The sequence below is a fragment of the Pantherophis guttatus genome, chromosome 11 (assembly GCF_059756535.1).
Source record: "Pantherophis guttatus breed Tessera chromosome 11, ASM5975653v1, whole genome shotgun sequence".
NCBI classification, from domain to species: domain Eukaryota; kingdom Metazoa; phylum Chordata; class Lepidosauria; order Squamata; family Colubridae; genus Pantherophis; species Pantherophis guttatus.
Window position 1 is genome coordinate 691,064 of NC_142073.1, and position 23,394 is coordinate 714,457.

The 23,394-nt window shown below is 51.8% G+C and overlaps 2 protein-coding genes across 8 annotated transcripts in view; one reads left to right on the top strand and one right to left on the bottom strand.

The window, feature by feature from the left end:
- Window positions 1-23,394, top strand: part of FANCA (FA complementation group A) — a 46,849-nt gene that overhangs the window by 917 nt on the left and 22,538 nt on the right. For 2 of the 4 annotated variants that reach the window (XM_034426652.3, XM_087877333.1), the window contains exons 2-4: window positions 18,135-18,249; window positions 22,284-22,371; window positions 23,026-23,159. In XM_034426652.3, the coding sequence (XP_034282543.2) occupies window positions 22,347-22,371; window positions 23,026-23,159 (159 nt within the window). In that variant the 5' untranslated portion in view covers window positions 18,135-18,249; window positions 22,284-22,346. Of the gene's footprint in view, window positions 1-18,134; window positions 18,250-21,083; window positions 21,183-21,388; window positions 21,499-21,552; window positions 21,704-22,283; window positions 22,372-23,025; window positions 23,160-23,394 lie in introns of those variants that run through there. The other 2 variants (XM_087877334.1, XM_034426653.3) reach the window with 2 other exon arrangements.
- SPIRE2 (spire type actin nucleation factor 2) lies at window positions 391-16,309 on the bottom strand. 4 transcript variants are annotated; one of them, XM_034426661.3, is made up of 16 exons: window positions 16,259-16,309; window positions 15,568-16,008; window positions 11,785-11,822; window positions 10,958-11,326; window positions 8,517-8,594; window positions 7,829-7,993; window positions 7,458-7,544; window positions 6,891-7,014; window positions 6,270-6,358; window positions 5,712-5,925; window positions 5,187-5,320; window positions 4,561-4,698; window positions 4,405-4,472; window positions 4,295-4,322; window positions 4,069-4,184; window positions 391-3,249 (listed from the first exon to the last, which is right to left on the bottom strand). In XM_034426661.3, exons 2-16 carry the CDS (start codon window positions 15,884-15,886, stop codon window positions 3,045-3,047), a joined length of 2,172 nt encoding a protein of 723 aa, XP_034282552.1. In that variant the 5' UTR covers window positions 15,887-16,008; window positions 16,259-16,309; the 3' UTR covers window positions 391-3,044. The 4 variants fall into 4 exon arrangements, with proteins under 4 accessions (XP_034282552.1, XP_060538437.1, XP_087733461.1 ...); XM_060682454.2 differs by having other exon boundaries at window positions 6,270-6,439; XM_087877335.1 differs by having other exon boundaries at window positions 5,751-5,925; window positions 16,259-16,302.

A 23,394-nucleotide genomic window follows, 5' to 3' on the forward strand; every position in this document is an offset into this window, starting at 1 on the left:
AACTTCTGCCCATTCTTCTTCTGGAAAGAGAATAAGAAGAGCTGTCATAGATCTGATCAAAGGCTTTGTGTGACTCCTGATCTCTGGAATGCCAAACTGGGAGCCCTGGAATAAGCAAGCACACCTTCCAAAGCTCCTTTAACCATCTGTTTGGATTAACCTTGCAGCCTACATTATATCTATGCTGAGAGAGTAAAATAAGTGGGCAGAGGGCAAAAACCGGAGCTCTACTCTAAACAGATACCGACAAGGTCTTCCATCTGGAAGCATTTTTATCAGCCTCAAATTTCCCCTCCGCTTGATGAGTCTTCCCTTCAGATGACTGCTGCTGACCAGGGAAATTGTTACTGCCTCGGGAGCAGGATATACAGAGGAACATTACTAGGTCTGTTTCACTTTAAATTTTATTTACAGTTCTTTAAAGTACACGCTTTATATAAAACATTGGCAGAGGAGGACAAGCGCACGCAGGACTGATAAGGGGACAGGAAGCCCACTTTGTCACAGCACAGTAGTTACTGCAAAGAAGAGTGAGCGGATCAATGGAGCACATAAAGGTCAGGTCAAATGTCAAGCAAGCAGATTGGCACAGAGGACAGGAGGAGGGGGACCCCTAGAACACCAGCTGACCTTCCTCTTCTGTTCTTGAAACCTTCCTCTATAAACTTCTACAAACATCTCCCTAAACCTCCCTTCCACATTTGAGCTTTGCTTTCTGACCACGTTCTTAGTTCTAGGCAACTTCTTGATTATGGACTGTCCATGTACACTGCACACAGCCACTGATCAGTTTATATGCAAGTTATTTGTGCATCCACCTGCACACAGGTGTGCATTTCTGGCATGAAGTACCCCCATGCCATGTTAGCTATGGGCATGTGTACTTTGCAAAACTGGGCATGTTGAATTATTAGATTTCTAGGCCCCCTTTTTTATATATAACGCGAGGCAGCAAACATAACTTAATACTCCTACCTCCCCTTTTCCTCACAACCCTGTGAGGTGGGTTGGGCTGAGTGACTGGCTCACAGTCACTCAGCTGACTTTCATGACTAAGGCATGAAGAACTCGGATCCCTGATTCTAGGTCAGCACCTTAACAATGCCAAAGTGGCTCTCAACTCAGTTGAGCCCTGTGATGCTAGGCACAAAACTGGCACAAGATGGAGGCTTCTTCCAAAACAGGCTACAGGGGAGCAAGGGAGGGGATGGCGGCATGCAGAAACAGGTTTGGAGGCTCTTGACAAAACCCAAAGGGCACTGGCGAGTCCCTTTCATTTGAGGAAAAAAGAGCACAGCAGACCAGCCTAAGGCCTGAGCATGAAGGAGAAGATCAGCAGAGTGACATTGAGGCATTCTTCGTTGTGTTCCAAGACCATAAAAGGCTGAGGGCCTGTGGCATAGGCTTTCCTGCACCAAAGGCCCACCTTGCAAACTCAGCGGAGTTCCCGGTCCAAAAAGCTCTATCAGAATTACATAAAGCTCAGAAGGAAGAGCAGGGCTCTGATCTTATTCTTGTGCAGCTGGGAAGCACAAATAGGATGGAGGTTCCATAAATACTGAAGGCAGGGTTGGATAAAGTGGGCAGCCAGTGAGGCCAGGAGAGAGGAATTAAGAGGAAGGTGGAATGAAAACCTAGAGGAAGGGGGTGGGGGGAGATCTTTCCCCCTTCAGGTTGATTATGCCTCCCCCCCACCAGCTCAGCATTTGGGATCATTACCCAATTTTTAAATTCTTCTGGCAGACTTCCCGGGGATGGCAGGTTCCCAGAAAGAGCCACTAAATCAGATTAACCAGGCCAGCCTGCAGCTGCCCCAAGTCTGGCTACTCATTCTCCAGCAGCTGCAGAACCCCCACTTCACTCCCTGGCATGGGGCCAGCTTTACCCAAAATGCTGGGATTTGGTCTGGCAGAGGTGGTGGCTCCAGCTGGAACTGGCCTCAGTCCCTTCCAGGCTTCTACTCTTCATTTCAAATCAGTGGAAAGAGAGCAGAAACCAGCCTCGGCCAGCTCATGCAGGACACCCGCAAATTGGGTGGTTAAATAAACTGTAAAATAGCCACTACATGCTAAGTTGCTACCCAAGTAGCCAGTTTAGTTTGCAGCTTACCCAGTTTACACAGCTTAGTGCAATGTGTAAATATGGCCCCGTTTACGCAGGAACCAAGATTTCTTCCTCTACAGACATGGACAGTCCAAGCCTCCTCCACCTCCATAAAGATCCTGGCACCCTCCATGCAGTCGGCTGTCCTCACTATGCAAATGGCTCTCAGGAGCTGGGAACAGTTTTTTTTATCTCTAAATTCTTACAAAATTAGGTATTTTATTATTGGCTGTACAAATAAGACACATTCCTGAATCTGTAGAGGGAAAATGAGAGGAAAATGTCACCCTTTTTCATAGTCTGGGTGGGAGACCCGCCTCGTTCCTTGATCGAGAGAAAGATGACAAGCAAGAGCCACAGAAATGACCAGAAGCAGCCAGCAGCTCCGGAAGGTGTGTTCAGCAGCAGAGGCACGTGGCTGTGAAAGAGCCCGCTTTTTTTAAGAAAGCCCAAGGCCGGAAGGACGTTTCCTTCGGAGACATCAGCGAGGGGCACAGAGCTTCTCCAGAGGAGGCCCTGTGGGGAAAGAAGCTGGCCTCTGCCTGGCAGGCCACCTTCCTGCCCGCCAGCGCAGCTGGACCCCTGGTGCCCAGGCTCCCTCTGGCTGACCTCCAGGCTGGGGTGGTTTCAGCAAAGTTCTCGTTTGCCAATGAAGGGGGTTGACATGCTGGTCAGCTAAAGCAACTTATCTGCTGTATAAATATAGAGTATCTATAAGGGGGTGTGGGGGTGTGTATATATATATAGATATGTGTGTTTGTGTGTTTGTATGTATATGTACATAAGCAGCAGGCAGACGTCCCTGGGAGATGGGGTGGGCTGGATAAGGAAAATGGGAGCCAGCAGACACCAAAGCTGTGTTTCCTCTGCCAGAGTTTTGTGGCTGCCTGGCCTTTGAAGGTTGAATGCTGGAGCTGGAGAGATTGGGGAGGGGGCAGCCTCTAGCTGGATGAGATGTACAGGGACTGGGTTTTGCGGCTCCTGCCGGGCTTGGTGTTGAGAATGTCCATGCTTTTGCGGCTGGAGCTGACGACGTCCGTGACGAAGCCAGAGCAGTCACGGCAAACGTCCTTGAGCACTGACCCATGGGCATAGATGCAGGGGAACTCTTCCTCCACGCTGCGCCAACGGGTGCCCTGCAGGGACCTGGAAGGCAAAAACAGGGTGCTCTTGACTGGGGTCCTTGCTCTGGGGCAGCAATGCCTGATGCTGCCCCCGCCCCGCCCCGCCCCAAGAGCTGGGCAAGAGCAACCTCAGCTGACAGGCTTTGCTTGGCTCAAAGGTCTGTGGCTCCAGTATCAGGAAGCACCCTGGCTAACCTGCTGAAAAACACCCTGAGATACACGGCTTGCTTTTTGGGAAGCTTTAAACCATGCTTCAGGATGTCCTGCCCGACTGTTATTCCCGTCTGAATCTTGAGGGAGATCAGGGTTATGCATCGCATTGTTAAGCTATCATCCCTGGCCCTCTGCAAACCTTCAGCGACTTGAAGGGGTTGCAGGAGCTGCACCCATGAGGTCTTTCACGGACTTTGGATCCCTTCCATTTCTCAGGCCAAATAATCTCTTATCCATGAATGAAAAGGATATGGGGACAGATCTGCAGCTGAGGCCACGTTAAAACTATTGTTGGTTAGCGTCTTAATATGTCTGGGCAAATGCAACAATCGTAGGCTGTGGTTCGAATCTCAGACTGCAGAGAGTTGAGGCCCTCTGCCTGCAAGCGCCTTCCTTAACCCTGTGCTGGGATTGCAGCCCCCAGAATTCCCCTTCAGCTGACTCAATTGGTTTGAAGTTCTACTAGCTGACCTCTCAACCTGTCTGGAAATGGAGTCAGAGACAGCTGCCCAAGATGACTGGAGCAGAAAAGGTCTCGGGACTCTCTTGCTGCTGATCTGCACAGCCGAGTTTCCTGAACAGCCGAGCAGGAAACAGAAAGGGAAGAAGGAAAAGAAGCGCCACCTACTGGAATGTCTCCTGCCGGCGGGCTGGGGGGCCCTTGGCTCCCAGAGAGCCATGCAGCGTCTCGAAGCCCAGGGCGTAGACTGGGATGTGGGCAAGCTTCTTCGAGGGCATCTTGATCTAGAAGGGGCAAGCAGGAGGGACTCAGCGGAGGGCTGGGCTGCTCCACCCAGCTCCCCGAAGACCTCCCCAAGGGGGATTTTGCCTGGGCTGTCGGGGAAAGCCCTTACCTTCAGGCTGCAGGAACTGCAGACAGACCTAAAAGCAACGGAGGACAGAAAAGGCTCAACTGAGCCCCATTCATCCCACGGTCTCCCCAGCCGGGCGCCTGCTTACTCACCTCTTGCAGAAGAGGCAGGTCGGGGGCCAGGAGAAGAGCGTAAACTTGGTTCGGCAGCAGCAGCAGCTCTGAGCCAGAGGAGAGACAGTCAGCAACAGCTTGTCCGGGGGAGCCCCCACCCCCCCACTGCAGCCCCAGGAGCCCCTCTGGCCTCACCTTCCCTTTCTTCAGGCTGGTGTAGAGCTCCTTGCTCTGAAGAAACTTCTCCATCTCTGCCTTCACCAGCACCCGGCGCACGTTGATCATTTCCTCCACCGTCAGCGCCAGGCTTTCCACGGGGTGGCTGAACTCCTGCTGTGGTGGGCAGAGTACGGGATCAGAGCTGCCCTCAGCCAGGCCAGCTGCCCAGGCAGAGAGGGCAGTTCAGGTCTACGGCAGTTAGGGCTCCAGTAGAAACACCAGCCCTTACACTACATCCCCTTCCTCAGCCGGTCAGATTTCAACAGCTAGGGAAAGCTGGCTAGCCACAATCTCACAAGATACAGAGAGAGGCTGGCTTCCGTTTGGAAAAAAAACAAAGCACAGAGATCCATGCAGAATTGGCCCCAAATAGCAAAACGTCAAATTGCCCAAAGGAAGACGTTCCACACACTCGGGCTCTAACGCCAGAAAGACAGTGGGATTGGAGCCATTGCGCTCGCAATCCTCCCATTAACGTTTTTCCATATTACCATTTCCTGACTCGATCCCCTCTGGGCCATGTTCCTGGCCCAGCCAGCCTCACTTATCAGAGGGCATGCCGCAAAGCGTGTGTGAAAACACAGACCACCGAAGATGCTTACCAGCCACAAATATTTCAAACTCGCGTCTGTGACTGGAACAGAGCTGGCCTCCAAATTCTCCTCCACAGAACCGAGGATGTCTTGTTTACGAGGACACGAACTGACCCGAGGGTGGTAGCGAGCCGGAACCGAACCTGAAGGAGAACAGAAGGGAACCGGCAAGTCAGAATCTGCCCAGCAGGGAGAACAGGCCCTCTTGCTTCCCATGAAGACACAAGGGGTGCGTAGCTGAAGCAAGAGGCAAATCAGAAAATCAATAGCAGCCACATCCAGCCAGCGTTCACAAAGGGAAAACTCCTCCAGCACCCGTTGCCTTCCCAGGTGCAGGAGATGAACCCATTCACACCCAGGCAGAGCTGGTAAAAAGGGGTCTCTCCCCCCCACCCCATCTTCCCAAGCTCTTTCTCTCTGGATTTGCAGTAGTCCTCAGACAGTTGAACTGCAATGTATCTGCTGGGAAAGGAGGGGACGCAGAGAGAATGGTGTCCTAAAGTGGGGTTAGGTCACAAAAAGAGGTCCACTTGCCCATGTTTTCCATGCTGGCCCACGCAGAGGACATGGTACCTGAGCGAGGCCTCGAGTCTGACAGGCTGGGCCTTAAGTACTCCAGGTGAGGCTCACTGCTCTCACTTTCATCCCGAAAATGGGCCAAGTCTTGCTCGGAGAAAGAGCGGTCCCGCTTCAGGGGCATCAGGGGGCCCGGCTCCTGAACCGCCTCTGAGCAGGGAGAGTCTTCTTCCTGCAGAAAAGGGAACACTCAGCACGCCTGCAGAAATGCCGGCACTCAGACCCCCTCCCCAGGCACAGCCCCTGAGGTCAGAGCAGGACGGCATTTCTGCCCTCAAGGAGAAGGAACACTGGAGCCGGAGCATGCACGGACAAGAAGGAGGCCTTTGGGCGCATGGTGCCCATGGCCCTAGAGGGTGGCAGAGGTTGCCAAAGCAGGTGGTTTGGGGCAAAGGAAGGAGAAGAAGAGGAGGCCAACAGGACTGGACTGCAAAGTCCGCTCATGGCCTGTGCCCGTTCCAGCAGGCCAAGGTGCTCTTCTTGCCCAGAAAGCAGGAGACAAAGCCCAGCTCTTACTTCCGAAACAAACATCTCCTCCATCTCTGCCAGCGTGGGTGCCTTCAGCAGGACCCTCGGCCTCTGGCGCTGAGGTGGGGCACCGGATTCTGAAACGGAGAGGTTGATGCAAGAGGTCGATTTCATGTTGCTGGAGCAGGCATTCACCAAGCAGGGCAAGGAACCAAACCCTGGCAGGACAAGAGGAGAGGGCACAGTGTGGCACCAGCTATCTTCTGTGCTGGGCTCCTAGGAAACTCCATCCTGGCCTCCCTTCTAAAAAAGTGGCATTTAGAATAGCCCAGCTTTCCCCAGCCTGACACTGCACCATGGCGCCCATCCAAATGTCAACGTGGGTCAGAGCTGCAGGGCTGAAGGATGGGACACTCGAACTGTCTTCCCTCAGAGAGACTTTCAAGCTCCCTCCTGTTTCAGTCTCCACTTTTGGTGATGATGTGCAGCTGCATTCTCAGTCTAGAGCATCTTGCGATGTCTGTGGGACTAGACTCAGATTTGAAAGTTTCCCCTAAGACCCCGCAGTTCCTCTCCTGCCTTTGCCGTCTCATCCAGGAGGGAGCAAACGGATATTCTCTAGCTTCCAGGAACAACCCGCCCCCTTTTTTTTTTTGAGGACAGACACACCTCTCTGGTCCTGGTGCTGCAATTCCACCGGCCGGAGCTTCCGTTCCTGCTTGATCTCCTCCAAGATCTTCTCATGGAGGGTCCTCTGCTGCTGAGGCAGGGGGCGCAGCCTGCGCTCTGAAGCCTGCAATAGGGTTTGGAAGCCAGAGAGCCATTGGAGCTGAAAGGGCACCTTAAGGCCACCAAAATAGGTCCCCAATCCGTGGCTTTCAAGAGGTTACCGAATGACGGTAAACCAAGCTAGCATGTATACTGGGCTGCATCCTTTGTAACGTTCACTTGTTGGGAAGCAGAGCAAAGCACCCTGGCCAGCTGCTGCCCTTGAGATTGCAAACAGCGCAGCTCTGGCTGGCCGGAACATCCCTTGTCCAATCCAGAAAGCAGCCCCAGCAGCTTTTTTCCAAAAAATAATTTCCTATCGGGCAAATGACAGGCTCAAATAAATGATGGAGTTTTAGGAGTGGCAAAAGCAGTTAAGGTGATTGTTAGTGTAACCCCCAAAGTCCGACTAAAGGCCCTTTCCATCCCCACCCCGGTAAAGTACAGAAAAGCAGAAGCTGGGCTGACCTGTCTCAGAGGCGGACGGGATCGTATGAAATCCAAAATGAGTTCATGGGCGTCCTTCTTCACCCTGGGCGGAATGTCTCCGTCCACCTGACGGAGATCCATACAGAAAAATTAGCCACAGCTGCTCCTCTCATTACCTGGGACAGGTAGCAATTTCTGCTTCTTTCCAATGTCCCCTCCATCTTGTCTGCCTTTGGGTTGGCTTCTATAAGGTTCAGGGGGAAGAGTGGCTGACACCCCATTTTAAGTGGAACCTCCCGCTGTGCTCTAGGGCCAGACCCACACGAACAGGAAGGCGCCAGAGAGTGGCCGAGCTGCACAGGTTGCCTGGTGACCCCAGAGAGGGAGGGGACGGTCCCCATTCCTCTCACCATGACCTTGCGGAGCTTATAGTTGCGGGCTCGGATGTCCTGCATCAGCATCTCAAAAGGTGTCAGCTGATACTCTGTAGGCAAGGGGTCAAATTGTTTCTGCTGGACCTTCTTGAGCTTCACGCCGTTCCGTAGTTCTCGCATGAGCTGGACCCAGAGCCGAGCCTGCAAGTCACAAACCAACAAAGCCACCACGGTCGGTTTCCCCCAAGCTCTGCTTGAGCCAGAAGAGGCGCTGGGGATGCCTTCTCGGTGACTCTTGCTCTGAGAAGCCAATCCTCCTTCCGAGCTTTCTCCGAGGCAAGCAGTGCTTCACCCGGGGGACAAAGCAGACCGCCTCCCACGTGCTGGGAAGGTCTCGCTATGGGCAGCCCTGGGAGACTGTTCCGAAGGCCAAACCACAGCCATGACGACACGGCATTACTCAGCCTAGCCCGACCCTTTCTTGCAAATGGGTCTGTAGGGAGAACCTGGGGTTGCAGATGAGTGTTTTAAGAAAATAAATATTATTATCGAGCAAAAAGTTCACGTCAGGTGCGCCTACAGCACCAAGGGGAGAGCTCTCCCCTCCATTCTTCTTGAGGGGGAGCAGTTCTCTATGTAGAATATTTATACCCAGCCCCACCCAGAGAACTTTACAGAAGCCCAGCACCAACTCTCTTTCTCCTTGTCCCAGCCTGCTCCGTACCCAGTCCGTGTTCCTCAGGTTGTCCAGCTCTGCTGCCGATTGGTCCCTCAGCTCCTCATCCTTCAGTTTCACCAGCATCTGCACACCCAAGAGCCAGAAGCAGCTTAGCCTTTCCCATTTCCATTGCATTCATGGTGGCATAGAAGTTACAGATTGGACTGGGATGAACTGGAAAGGGCAAGGAAGGGGCACCCAAAGCTTACTCCAGGGTGCTGGGGGGGGAAGGGATTAAGTCCTTATTCAGCTGGATCTTCTGTGCAAACAAGGAACTGGGACAAGAACCAGCTTTAGCATGGTGTGGGGGAGACAGGGCACAACTTCTCCAAATGAGGGCCTGTCTGGGAGCTGTAATACTCCACACAAGGGACTAGAACGGGTGTCAGCAACCTGTGGCTCCGGAGCCGCATGCGGCTTTTGGGGCCCTGTTGAGTGATCTCACCATTGGCTGGCCCCACCCCTCACCCTCCCCTCCCAGCCACTCCTCGCCTGGCCTGAGAAGGTAAGGGCGATGGCGGGGGATGGAGAAGCAGGCGGGGCAGAGAGATACAGAGAGAGGGGGAGAGAGACGGGGGGGAGGGAAGGAGGGAGAGAGAAATGTCAAAAGCATTTTGTGGTTCCCGGTGTTTTTTAACAACCGGTTCTCTGCCCTAATGACCAGCTGGGTAGGTGTGGCTAGGGGGGTCATGTGACTGATGGAAATGAATGATATTGCGTTGGCCAGGCCCACCCAGGTTTTCTGTGGGAAACGGGTCCAAATGGCTCTTTGAGTGTTTAAGGTTGCAGACCCCTGGACTAGAAGCAAAGGGCAGGGGAAGAGCCGAGCAGCTCTTTTGAGAACAAGCCACAGCTATCAAAACACGGGTGGCTCTCAGCCCTCAGGATGCCCAGGTGGGAGAAGAAGGTGGCAGGTTGACTCTCCTCCGTGAATAGCTCAAGTCTTACAGTTTGTAATTGCTTAATGTAGCTGCATCCCTGAATCTCGGCCTGCTGGCCTTCCAGTTCACGCACCGGTCTGGGAAAAGCCAGTCATTGTACGTGTGGATGCATTCAATTCCTCACCTTCTGGCGCTCCGTTCAAGGTCTCCTTGCAAAGAGAGAGGAAGCCGAGGGCACCAGCGCTACACTCCCATCTCTAATGTTGATCACTCTTTCTGTCCCTCGGCCTTTCTCACTTCCACGATGAGGTTTCAGAATAGAATCCCCCGCCCGAGTGACTATTTCAGGAGGGGGTGTGTGGAAATGACTTCTCCGTGAACTCTTTTCCACAGGAAAACAGCGCCTCTCCCTGGAGAGGGTTGGGTTGGAGAGTCCCTAATTACCAGCTCTCATTAGCTACTTAGGGTTTCTCCCAAGAGATGCAAAGCACAAGCCCACTGAGAGGATGGCTTCCTCAGGCAGCACCCCAGCCTACCTCCATCTCAGGAGTTCTCTCCGTAGGAAGAGGGAGAGCTGAGCCCCACCTATGCCATGGAGGCATCCTGGCAAAGAAGTGGGTGGGGGTGCTTCCCCTTCCCCCCTCCCAGCTCTTAGTTGCACCAGCTGTGCAGGGGAGGACCCTGACCAGGTGCACAGTTCTAGAGGTGAGAACTGCAGGGAGACAGCAGAGACCCCTCCCCAGCTTTCTTACAGATGGGAGGGCAGGAACAACAGGGCTGGGGGCTTGCCAAGATGGGGCATGTTGCTGCTCAGCTACCAGAAGAAGGTGGAGTTCCTACAGCACCCGCAGAGCCTGAATGGCACATTGCCCTGGCTCAGCTGGGCAGGTCAAGAGCTGCCCATCTCCCTGGCGCCTGCAGCAGACGTCCCAGGCCAAAGAATCTAACGGACTGAATCTGGCCATCTGGATCTAATTCTTCTTCCCAGCTAGAGGAAGGAGAACAGGAGGGGCCTTCTCTGTGATGCCACCTTTTTCTGAAATGCTCTTTCCCAAGAGGCAGGGGCAGCCTCTCACCCCTGCCCCTTGGTACCCAATTAAAGTCAGTATTCCTCCCACCAGTCCTTGGCCAGCTCTTCTCCCTGGGGTCATTTTAGCCATCTTGGTTATTTTATCTCTGTTCCTTGCTGCTGAGAGGTCTGTACTCCATCCAGAGTCCTGTGGGACTGGGATAGCTTAGAAATGCCGCTAAACAAGATAAATCCAATTTGCAGTTACCTGCAGAAGCCAAGCAGCCCAGCACATGGACCTCAGCCAAGCAACTATCTTGGACACAAAAGTGCCTTTTTAACAGCTGGGCAGCTGCTGTAGAGATGCCGAGGCTCTCCCTTTCCAGGGGAATTGGGTAACTTCTTGGCAGGTGCTGAGAGATGCAAGGCTGGAGCGTCCTCCCAGCCCCAGGACAGACACATATCCAGGCGCAGCCTAATGCCCATTTGCCCCCCAAGGGCAGCACTTCAGGAGTGGCATCTGCAGATGATCAACAACCCAAGCAAGCCCCACTCACTTCCTTGGCATCCCGGATCTTGGCCAGAAAGGCCTTCAGCTCCACCGTCTCGAGGAACAGGGCCCGGCACACCGCCTGGTAGTGAGCGTGGGCCTCCTGTGGCTGGGAGAGGCGGGCAGCGCAGAGCTGCATCACTTGGCTGAACATGCGGACTGCGCTCAGGGTCCCCTTGGCCACTGCCTCCTCCTCTTCCTCCTGCCCACTGTAGCCTTCGTCTGCGGTGCTGCTGCCATTGCCGCTGTCCTCGGAGTCCCCATTGGTCATCAGGTCGATCAGCCGCTCCAATTCGGGGCTCAGCTCACGTTCTTCGTTCTCCTCCAGGCCCCAGTCGAGCGCTCGGTAGATGACAAAGCCCAGGGACTGCACCATCTGCAGGGGAGGAAAGGGGGGCAAATTAGCAGAAGAGGGAAAGACATGGCTTGGTTGATATCCTGTTTGTTTCAAGTGCTGATGAAATAATTCCCATCCACACCTGCCCAGGGCAAACTTAAGACCCCTTCCCAGAGATCAGGGTCAGGGAGAACCTGCTAGTGTGGTGTCTTCGGAGGATGGCTGGACTCAGCGGCAATGCCAAGTAGCTGTGCCGAAGCCAGGGTGTGCCAGGGTGCTCAGACCCTGGCAGCTTTGGGGAGAGGTGACAAAATGGGCCATCTGATCTGCGCAAGCTGAAGTTTTCCATACTTGCCAATGCTTTGCTAGTGAAAGTGACATGAGGGACTTCAATAATTAGCTTTCGAAGAGACTGTTGAGTGGTTACCAGATTTATCCAGTTCCCAAGGCCTGCAAGAAGAGAAGATGAGCTTTCCATAGGGCCCTCGGCCACCTACCTGTGCTTCTGCTGCAGGTGCCAAGGTCAGTGGAAGCTCTGCAAAGGGAAGATGACACTGTTAGAAGATGCCAGTCTCAGAGAGACCAAGAGTGCCAGGCGTTGTCAGCTCTAGGTGGATTTATATACCCACCTACGTATCTGAGCCCATCCTGGACCTGAGAGCCAGGCCAGAACCAAGCAGGTTCCACACTGACGTCTCTTCTTTTGGTAAAAGGGCAGAGATGGCAAATGGGTAGAGTTTACTTTGGCTGGTTAAATGGGGAATGTTTCACCCTACGTTGGGTTTGGTGCACAGAGGCCAACTACTCACAAAACGAGTGTGCCTGGGTGTGCAAATGAATTAAGGCAAGTGGCATGTTGGGGTCACACATGCAGGTGTTGCTTTGTCCACGAGTGAATAGAAAAATGCAAAAGGCCAGAATTACAAATGGAAGAAGAAAAAAAAGATTGTAGCAAGTACTATGAAAAGAGTATCTCCTTGTGTAAAGGATTTCTAAAAACAAAACTTGTAAGATGCTGGTAAAAGCAACTTTCCTGGTGCATAGATGTGTTCGTGCCTAGGGAGACCTCTCCCTCTTCTCTCCCTCTCCAAGGGAACCCAGCTCTTCTCTGTAACTGCTGTCTCATTTCTGGACCAGGAGACAATGGGAAAGGACACTGAAAGAAGATTCTAGGGGTCACTTTCTCCAGAGAGAATTACATGAACTGTAATCAATAAAATGAAGTTTGGCAAAAAGAAAGAAAGAAAGAAAGGAGAATTAGGCCATTAGGAGAAAGCAGAGAACCACTTAATGCAGCAGCAGCAGCAGTGTAAGCAGAGCCAACTCCAGCTAGTTTACCTCCCCTTCCACTGCCTGACATCACACAGAGCCAAGGCTGGGGGAGGGAGGCACAGCGCAGTCCTTGAAGCCTTGTGGGCAACTCTTCTGCGGCAGCCTCTGCCCTGGTTCCTTCCTTCCTGCCATGGAGGCCGATGGGAAGCAGTGGAACTCCCTACCCTAAAGCTGGCCTTTCTAGAAGCTGACTCTGCTGAACTGTTGTGACATACTTGGCACCTCCAATGCAATTCCCTTTCAGTTTGTTTCCCCAGCCCTCAGATGGGGGGCAGGTGGCATCAGCAAGATCTTGCACAGCTCCGTGGTCTGGAGAACCTGGGAGAAATGCCCTTCATAGGCATGGGGGGAGGGGGCTTTTGCACACTGGACTTTCTCTTCCCTGGTTTGATTCACATTCTTATCCAAGTTACCCTTTGGAATGGTAACGGAATGGTTCCTGGAATCTTACCATTCACTTTACCAAAAAGGTATCTGAAGAGGAAAGTTGTACAAAATGCACATGTGCATTAAATTGGGAGAATTTGCTTTTCAAAAATGATGCATTAGGCAAAACTGAAAGAAAAGCACACATCTTTGGAGAAAATAGATACATTTTTCTGCAGATTTAAGAGGAAAAAAAAGCAGTGTTTGCAAAACTCTAAACTGAGTGCCTTTGCCCATTGCTGCTGATGTGCTGCCTGCATTTTGATCCATGAATAGACCTGATATCAGGCTGGGGAGCCAGGAGCAGCCATGCCTGGAACAGAGGTCCTTTGTCTGCAGCAGCAAAAATCCCCTCTCACTGCTGCTGGAGGAACCCTCAAACTGATGCTGTTTGGCTCCTCCCCACTGAGAGATCTAGGCTGCCTGCAGGCAGGGAGTTCTGGGCTGGAATGAGTCAAATGTACAGCCAGGAAGCCACCAGGTTAGTGACCCTCAGCGCCAGCCTTGGCCATAACTCATCAGCTGGGCTTTGGTAGAGTGGAGAACTGGCTGGACCAGTTCTGATGACAGGGCTGGGCTGCACTTCTAAGTCAATATTAGCAGAAGCAGCTGCAGCTTCCCTGGTAAAGGCTCCCTACAAGAAGCTGCATCCCAGACAAGGACAGAAGCAAACAGCCGCCTAAGGAGCAAGACTGCTGGCCTCTCTGCCACCCCAGCTGTGCGCCCCTCACTGCAACTCGCATTTGACTTTGCGCTGTTCATAAGCAATTAGAACAGAGGGACAAGCAGCAATTACCTCTTAACTTCAAGACTGATACACTGAAATAAAACCATGAAATGAAAGCATTTGCTTGGCAGCAGGGAGGCACTGAAAGGCAGATGCAGGACTGAAGGCTGGCTAAACTAGGACTAAGCCCAAGAGGAAGGAATCAGAGAGGCAACTAAGCAGCAAAACCCAATTTAGCAATAGGAAGAACAGGTGGCAGTCATGGGAGAGGAAAGCGGATACACGAGTCAAGGAAGGAAGACACCTTCCTTCCTTGACTGTATGAACGGAACACTCTGGATTCCTGCCTTAGGTGGGAGGTTGGACTAGAAGACCTTCATGGTCCCTTCCAGCCCTGGGATTCTACTCTGAAAAGTCAGGCCTGTTCAGGCAAGAGTCATAACTCTCCCGTTGAGTTGATGCCATCAAGAGGAGGACATACGACCACCTGTGCTGGTTCTTCAGCAGGTGACCTTCTGGCGTGTGAATGCAGTGGCCTGCATGCAAAGGTCCTGCTGATTGATGGCTATACCACTTGGGTGGCCCTTTCTCCAAAAAGATCGTACATTTAAGGACAGTTTTTTTCACTCCCGCCCCAAGTAATAGATCCTTATCTTGAAAAAGTGTTCTGGTTGTAACACTGTTTTGCCATTAAAACCTCTGTAACGTTAAGACCCCATCAATCCCCACAGGATGTTCTCAGCAGTTCTCCCTTCCTGTCCCAAGTCCTAAAATCACATGGGGATCATCAGGCGCAAATGTTGCTGTTGAGGATGTTTCCCTGCTGCCTTTCAGAGAGGCTGGGAAGGCCCCATCATGGATGTTGCTTTGACACAGACTCTCCTCACCTACTGCCTGCCTGCCCGACCATGCAGCTGTGAGCATCCAAGCTTGGTTACCTCCTACTCTGGGATGCCACCCAAGACCCAGCCCACTTGCTACCTGCCCACACTTCTTCCTCTGGGATTATACCACTTCACTCCTCTGGAGCAGACCCTCCTCAAGGCCCCTCTTGCCTCTTGGAAGCCCACAGGACTGAGGCCCTAAAAGGCTGCAGGTGCTTCAGTCCCCAAACGGCCACCATAAACCACCTGCTTTGGCAACAGTTGGTGTAATTACACACATCAGACACATGGCAAGGAGATGAAAGAGACACTTCTGACCTCTGTGCTCACACAATAAATAAATTACTCAAGGCAAACAACCCCACCCAGTTCACTGGGGCAAAGGGGCAGATAAATGTGGAGTATTGCCAAGAGAAAGGTGGTTTTCCGGAAAACCGGAAGCTCCCCGAGAGAAGGACCGCTGGGATGTCGCATCACACAGAGCCCCGCAGGCTGCTTCCCCCTCCTGGGAAACTATCGGCACCCCTGCTAGTCCTTTCATTGCTTGGGGCACCCTGACTTTCTGCCTTCCTGCAGCTGCTCCTGGAATTGCCTTGGAAAGCCTCAAGTACTCAAACTGGGACAATTTCCTAACCCATCTTGAAATTCTGCCGGGGGGGGGGAGCACTAAAGAGGGGGAAAAGCTCTTAGATGCGCCAGACCCTCCTGCGGTCGGAGCAGGATTTTAGGGTCCCTGAATTCAGGCCACCTTCTGGCTCGGGACCGCGTCGGGGACCCCGCAGGTGGAGGCGGCTGATCGCGACCTCCCGCTCCGTCCAAGCCACGATTCCCCAGCGCCGGTCCCTTCGGTGTCCTTCCGTGGACGAGCCCAGACTTTCCGAGGGGCCCCCGGCGCGCTATTCCCCACTCACCGGCCTGGCCGAACTCGCCGCGGGCGGAGACGGCGCCGTCCTTGTGCAGGCGGAGATCGGCGGTGTCGCGGAGGCGTCCGGCCGGTCCCCTGCGGCGGCGCCGCCCTTCCTCGGCGCCCGGCGGGTCGGGCTGGAGCAGCCCGCGGCAGCATTGGAAGCAGACGGCCCACGCCTGCTCCTCGTTGACGGGCTGCTCGTAGGCCTTCAGCACCTCCTCCAGGGACAGCTCCTCCGCCGCGGCCCCCGCCGCGCCGCCCCCGCCCGCCGCGGCCCCCGGCCCGGTCCCTGCGGCTGCGGCTGCTGCTCCGGCGCGCGCCATGGCCGCGGCTCCATCAGCGGCTCCCGGCGCCGGGCTCCATGGCGGTGACGGCGGCGGCGGCGGCGGCCTCGCTGCTCCTGCTGCTCTGCCTGCTGCTGCTGCTGCCGCCGCCGGCGGACGACCTGGGAAGGAGAGGGGGAGGAGACGAGAGGGGAGGGGAGGGGAGGGGAGGGAGGCTGAGCCGGTCGCCAGCCGCACCGCCCGCCCGAGGGAGCCAGGCCAGCCCAGGCCCAACGCCGCCGAGCCGCTTCGGCCGTTGCCGGACCCAGGGCGGAGGGCGAAAGAAACTGGGCGGCACCTGCCGGGTAGAGCCGCCGGGACAGAGGCAGCGCTGCTCACCGAGGAGCCCCCGGCACTCCCATCCGGACTTACTCTGGAGTAAGCATCACAGGGGCGCCTGCTTCTGAGTAAGCCTGGTTTCGGAGTGGGAGGCCACTGGAAAGCAGGCGTAGTTAGGGGAGGTGGGGAGTGAAATCACCAACACCGCCACACCCCCAACAACGGCACAGCAATATCTAAGGGGGGAGGGGAGGAAAGTCTAACTTTCTGTGGGGGGGGCATGGCTGGCTGCAGCTGCCGGCTGAGGTCGCCCCTTTCCTTCCACCCTTTTACAGAATGGGAGACAACTGGCCACATTCATACACAGCTCCCCATGGAAGGATTCACAGATGACACTAAACCAAAACTAAACAAACTGTATCTGGACTTAGTAGAAAGAACTGAATCTCTGGTGCCACCTTTGCAGACTATCACCTTTTATTAAAAGGATTTTTTTTTTTTGTGATGCCTTTTTGTAAAACATGTTAGCCTGGAAAGGTGAGAAGGGGGAAAGCAGTCTGGATGTGCTCTGAAGCACCAACCTTCCGCTTGTAAAACAGGTTCTGGGGCCAAAGCCCCGTGCCTTCCGGCTCAGACTAGGTCGTAGAACTCTTCTTCCAGGGTGGGGCTCATCAGGTTAGATTTCAAGCTCCACCTGGGAGCCTGGAGGGCCAGTAGACACAATATTTGAAAGCCTGCAGGGCGGCCCAGGGATTTACCGCCTTGGGCGCCTGTTTCCCCCAGCAGCCATGACCTGCCCCCCTTCCTTTTCAAATAATTGGGGGCTGTTTTTTCATAGAGTCCATGGAGGGAAGGAGCAGCTATCTTGGACCAATCAGTCATGACCTATTAGTTCTTTAAAACACATTCCAGGAAAAACTCACTCTAAGCCACATTTTCTACACCTGCAGGGAAATAGACTAACCCTTCAGAAACTCAACTCCCGCCTGGCTGCTCCCAGTAATAATAAGTCATAAATGAGTTGCTCCCCCATAGAAAAAACAAACAATGTGTTCAGAGATCTCCCCTCCCCTCTCAGAGAGAGTCCATTTTCATTCTCTTGCTTTTCCAGGATTTACATGTTGTTGCTAGGAAGGTGCAACGTCTGTTAACTGCAACAGCAGTGTGTACACACAAACAGATGCAGCAGCCACACCAGTTCTTTTTAAACTCAAGGCCAGAAGAGTTGATGTAGCCTTTCAAAGCCCCCAGCTTGTCTACTACATACTTGTTCTAGTTATGTCCTCAAGATATTTGAAAATTACACATCTCTTTTTCAGTGCAAACTTTAAAAAAGTCTGATTTTCAAGGTCCCAGAACCAAATTCTGAACATCACATACCTAAGCATGGTTCCATCAAACGTTTTCCCACAAAGGCCAAGCCAAGGGCCCTCTGCTGCTCTTACTAAGAGTTTTCTTAAGCAAGGAGGAGGAGGAGGTTAATAAACAAAGTCCTCCTACTGATTAGTGGGAGAGGTGAAAACGGGGCATAATCACAACCTGAAAGAAACAGGCAAGTGAAGTTGGAGGAGAGAAAGGAGGAACACTCAGCCTTCCTCCTTAATGATCCTGGGAGTCCCTCCACCAGTTGTTATAGAGGCAAAATCAGGTGGTCATCCCCCCCCAGTTCTTTGCCTCTTGTCACTTGTAATGTTTTAATACAACTTCCCCCCCTCCCCCGGAAATCCTGAGCTCCCCCCCCCAATTGTTGAACTACAACTGCATTGCTCCCACACAAGAAGGGCTTCTAGGATGGAGAAAGCTAGACTAATTTATCTATTTCTTTAATTTATTAAATGTATTGGGTACCAATCTTATAACAGGATAACTCTGGGTGGTTTACAATATTAAATCAGCTTCATACTGCAACCATAGAATGTATTCAGATGTTTTGACATTAAATATGTCAATACTATTTTGTATTTTACAGGAGGAGGACTGCTTGGAGTCTTAGATTGGCAGAAAACGGAGAACTGCAATAATTGAATGACCTGTTAGTGCCATATGTTTTCTAAAAATGCACAAGAGGAAAAGCATCTTTTGAGGTCTGTGTTTACTCTGCCTTTAACCACGGCACTGGAGGGGGAAGTGATGCTTTGATGTTATTATCAGCATCTGGAGAAACAGAATGCTTAGGCTGTTCAACAATCAAAATGAGCAGCAAATGCCACATGTAGGCCTGGGTCTCTAAGGTGGCACCACAGCAAATCTGGTAAGGGATTATTTTTAGCCCGGCGTTTGATGTGTTCTGCTGGCCTCGCACAAAGCCTTCCAAGCTACTTCTCTACATATCTCTCTCTCTCACATACACACACACCAGAGTACAGGTCCTTTTTGCTTCATTGCTGTAGGGCATTTGGAGTCAGACCCCAGCTTCCATTCAACCTGAAGGCTTTAGAACTCTGGTGGGCACCCCCCCCCACACACACTTTTCTGATCTGAGGCCCAGCCAGGAACAGCAGCCCTCCCTTCCCTATTCCAGGGAGTCCAGGGGAGGCTTTTTCTATAGGGGCTGAAAGAGTTTCTTCCTTGTCCCATCAAGAATTGTGGAGAGGGGAGTTTGGCAACAGATCAAATCCACCTGGCGAGGCCTGAAGCTGGGCCATGCAGGAGAGCAGAGGGTGGGGGCTTTCCTAGTCAGTGACCTTCCCTGGAGGCTGAACTGCACTCAGTGAAGTGGAAGGGATCTTTGAGCTGGGCTCACTCTTCTGGGGGACGGGTGATCCAGCAATGCCGATTGTGATCAACCAGAGATCTCCACTCTCTGGGCAGAGATGCCCTCTTCAGTGCCCTTTAGATCTGCAGATTGGTCCCTTTGAAGCAATGACTTCACCCCCAGCCCCAATTGAATCTCCAGGCTCTGCATTAATGGCTTAATTAAAAATAAACACTTTTATCCAATTAAATTAGCATGCATTAGCTCAGTCATCAGCTTCATGGTGATCTTTAAATAGTGGAGAAACTAAGGTGTCCAGACATGCTGAGGAAAATAGAGGCAGCAATTCCTAGCGGTTACCAGTTAAGTGGAGGCAGCAGCTGCTCGAGGAGCAGAGATGTTCCCAGGATGGCCTGCTAAAGTCAACAGCCAAAGTCAAACAGTCATTGTGGGATTGTGCAGCCAGATGGGTTGTGTGCGTCACCTCCTTATATCAGAGTAAGTGTAACAACAACTGAGTTTACTGGGTAAGAATGAGCTCAAACAAGCCATTGCGTGCTTTCCTTCTTGTTTGAAAGGTGTTCTGTGAAGCCAGCCAATTGCAGTTTATTAAATAAATTATGGTTAAAGAAATAATGGCTTGACACGTCTGAACAAATTCCCCAAATCTCTCTCAGCAGATCAAGGCACCATCGCTAGTTTTCCTTTTTCCCTCAGGGGGCCGCTCCTCCAGCAGGCAGCCATCCTGCTGCTACTCCAGGAGCTCCAGGCTTCTGCTGCACACCAGGCTTGGAACAACCTTGTAGGCCAGGTTCAGAGCAATGACCCCTTGGCCGCAGGAGGAGGGAGGACCCACAGGTGCAGCAGAACTGGGTTTTGGCTTCAGGTCACATGCTCACACCTCACCCTGCAAGGGCAGAGCCTTGTTAGGAGCCAAATCCAGTGGCCAGAAGTGTGTGTGTGTGTGTGTGTGAGAGAGAGAGAGAGAGAGAGAGAGAGAGAGAGAGATGGGGATTACCTGGAGCAGCTCTTTCCTCCGTGTGAATTGGGCCAACCTACCTAGTCCAGCTCACCTTCCCCTACTAAGGCAGCCTTGGCTCCTGGCCGATTATTTGCCCAGCTGAGGCATTCTTTCCCTGCTCCATCATTATTTACAGTAGCCAAATATCCTTATCTCCTCCTCCTTTTGAGAGTATTGCTGTGGCAACCAAGGGAAAATAGGAAACCACTCCCTTGCAAGGCTGATTTTTCTTTTGCTCCTCTCACTCTTAACCTCAGATTGCAAGAAACAGATTTGCCCCATTAGCAACACCCTCCCCCCAAACTACCTGCCCTAGATAGCATCCTATTGTACGAAGAGGCAGAAGTTCCACCACGCACACACGTGTGGCAGCCAGACTTTATTTTAAGCTTCATAATTAGCATTTTAAAAAGTGACATTAGCACTTTTAACAAGTTCCCTTTTAAAATATGAGAACTTGTCTTCTCAGCACTATTCAGGAATCCTGTATTCTGAAGGTCCTTGAATACACTGGCAACATTCAAGATACACACCCAGCTGGGAAAGTCATGCAACCTATAAATTTGCCACTTGTGGAATGTTGTTTAGAATCAATGCTTCCTTTTGTTCAAGTTTCACATGTAATCAATGTCTTTTATTCTTTGATCACTTGCTTGCTGAGTATCACATATACCAAATAGACATCATTTGTTTCTGTACCCCATGAAAAGACGCCCCCCCCTTAATAAATGCTTTTTGTTTTGCCTGAATTATTTGAAGATTCGTACAGTGTTTTCCGTGGGCAAAGCAGCCGCTTTGCGAAAGTAAAAGTTTCTCTCTCAAATTCAGAAATCAGCCTCCCCGCCAACCTCGGGCTGCCTGGGGTTGGAGGCAACGGCTGGACGGGAAGCCGGAGACTTCGCTCGCCAGCTTATTGCACGGGCGCCGCTCACGGGCGAATGGTTGCCAATTAGCCGGAAAGAGGGCAGTCTGCGCGGTCATTTCTCCCGAATTAGATTCCCAGAAATGCACCCGTACAAAGGTAGCCTTATTCTGCAAGCCACGCCTGCGCAGTAGGCCTCCCCGCACGGCCAGGATCCATTTTCTTGCCACACTAAAGATGGCGCTCGGCTCGTTCCCTCCCCCCACCCGTTCCCCCAATGGCCGCAGCTCCCGCTCAGCAAATAGAAAAACTCTCTTGTCCCCTTCCTATTGGAGGAGGCGTTCAAACGGCGGCCAATCAGAACGTAGGGCGCGCTACTTGGCTGGTGGGAGGCGCCGCTGTGGGAGAATGGCCGGTCGGGCCCTTTCAGCCCTTCTGGGTACGGGGGGGGGGGGAAGCGGTAGCGCTCTGTACATGCCCAGAGGCTCTCCGCGCTAGCCCTGGGCTGCCCCGGAGGGTGGGAATGGCACTCTGCATGCGCCCGAGGGGCCAGCATCACTGGGGGGGGGGGCGTGTGGAAGAGGAGGGGAGGATGCCCGTGGAAAGGAGGAAACGATTCTAAGGGATCCCCCTGCGGGTCTTTAGCGGGAAGGTGCGAGAGGCAGAAGAGGGGAGCCGGGACCCAGCAGGAGCTGCGGGAAGCGGCCCTGCGCATCTGGAGTCGGCACCAGAGGCTGGACGAGCTCCTGCTGGAGGTGAGCAGCTGCGCCCGATGCCCCAGTGTGTGTGTGGGGGGGGTGTTAGGCAGCAGCCTCGGCGCCTTCGACTCCCGGGATTCTCCGGCCAGCCGCGTGGATTGGCGACTCTGCGGGTGGAGGGAATCGCCTTCGAGGCTCTGGGATTGAGACGGACTTGTGGCCCTGATAGACTTGTTCATGGCTGAGGAGGGCTGGGGGGAAGGTAAGCAGTAAGCGGCCGTCCTCTGAAGCCTTTTAGAAGCCCCGATATCGATGATAATGGCAACGTTCTCAGTAGAATGTTTGACACTGTGAAGCAGTTAAAAACACAACAGTGCAGGAGTTGGATAATAATTCAGCTAAGGCAATACATTTGGCTTACATTTCAGTAGTGCTTACTGCTCTTTTTAGGATGGTAACCTTGTTTTCATTGTGGATTAATAGTGCTCTTAAAGGATTACCCTGCTGAAAAGGTCCTTTGGCAGGGAAGAAATCTGGGCTGACCACCAGATATTTTAGCCTATTTAGCTTCCATGGTGATCTTATTTATCAAACTGCAAAATGTTAATATACATGGCTGCGCAATGCTCCGTATTTTCTGTCTATGAGATATTTCCCTGTTCCTTTTAAGTATACTGGGAGGCTATCTCCATCTCAGAGAATGCTGTGTTCCTTTGGGGACTCTGACATATTTGATGAATTAGTAACGTCTCATGTTGTGTCTGGAAAAGGCCATTAAAGACCAAAGGATTTGATATGCTCTACAGTCAAGACAAATGCCCCTTTCTCTCTCTTTTTAACAGAATGGAAGTTCAGCACATGGCAAGTCCATACTTTCCAGTAACTTGGGCAGGAGCGGAAGTAAAATGTCAGTTCCAGAACAATTTGTAGGTGGGTGAAATAGAATTTATTTTTCAGGAGAGAATGGCTAAATTCAGTAAAATAAGAATATTGAGACTGCCTGATTCAGGATTGTCAGTTGTTATTGGCAGGTGTAGCTTTCCAGGATTCAAGCACTCCTCACCTGCGACTGAGCCTTTTCAATGTGTCTGCCAACAATTGGGTTTTTCTTCTTTCTATCTTTTTTTTAAAAAATTAAAAAAGTTTTTTATTAATAATACAAAATTAAAAAAAACATTGGACATAGATATGACATCACTAGTTCCAAACATCTTCCATCACTTTACAATACTATTAGTACTCATATAAATATACAGTTCTTAAGCTTTGTTCACTATTTAAGTATAATATGATTTGATATTAATACTTTTCCCCTTATTTCTGTATATTTATCTCTTAAACATACATTTATAACATCTATATTTTTGTTCTATGCATTTGTCTTGGCTACCCTCTTGTTAACTATCCAATCATAAAATTGTTCCCAGATTTTGTAGTACTTTGTTTCGCTTTTATCCTTGAGTTCCAAAGTGAGTCTGTCCATTTCTTCTTTGTTATCTTTTCAGCCTCATCATGTGCTATTTCCAGTTGCAATTTGGGGTGGTATATTTAAGGTCTGATGGAGTTTCTTCTCTTCTGTTGTAGTCACAGCCTTGAAGGATGAGGCCTCTGTGCTGGGCATGCCAGCAGGAATCTTATCAGCCAGAATGGCAGCCAACCTCATTGAGAAGATCTCTATGGAATCTGATCAGACTACATTATTGAGTGCAGAACACAGAGTAAGGGGATATATGCCCGTTTCATGTATGGCAGGGTGGAGGGAAGCACATTCAAGTTGTTCAGGCCTTGCTAAACAGGAAATGGTGGTCAGGGGTCCTGAAACAGCCACAGGGAGTTCTGAGAGTTGAAAGCTAGTAGAAGAAGATTGATTGAAAATAGTTTTAGAGAAAGTCAACCTAGAAGTACTTTAAGTACTTGTTTTAAAGTTAATTTTCCAAAGGAGCACTGTCGTTC

Excerpts from the sequence above, each read along its gene's own strand:
- SPIRE2 (XM_060682454.2), bottom strand. The coding sequence starts at position 15,886 with ATGGCGCGCGCCGGAGCAGCAGCCGCAGCCGCAGGGACCGGGCCGGGG. Across the intron at positions 11,327-11,784 it reads CACCTGCAGCAGAAGCACAG|ATGGTGCAGTCCCTGGGCTT; the intron begins GTAGGTGGCCGA and ends CCTCCCCTGCAG. Across the intron at positions 7,015-7,457 it reads CCCGTCCGCCTCTGAGACAG|GCTTCAGAGCGCAGGCTGCG; the intron begins GTCAGCCCAGCT and ends ACCCTATTGCAG.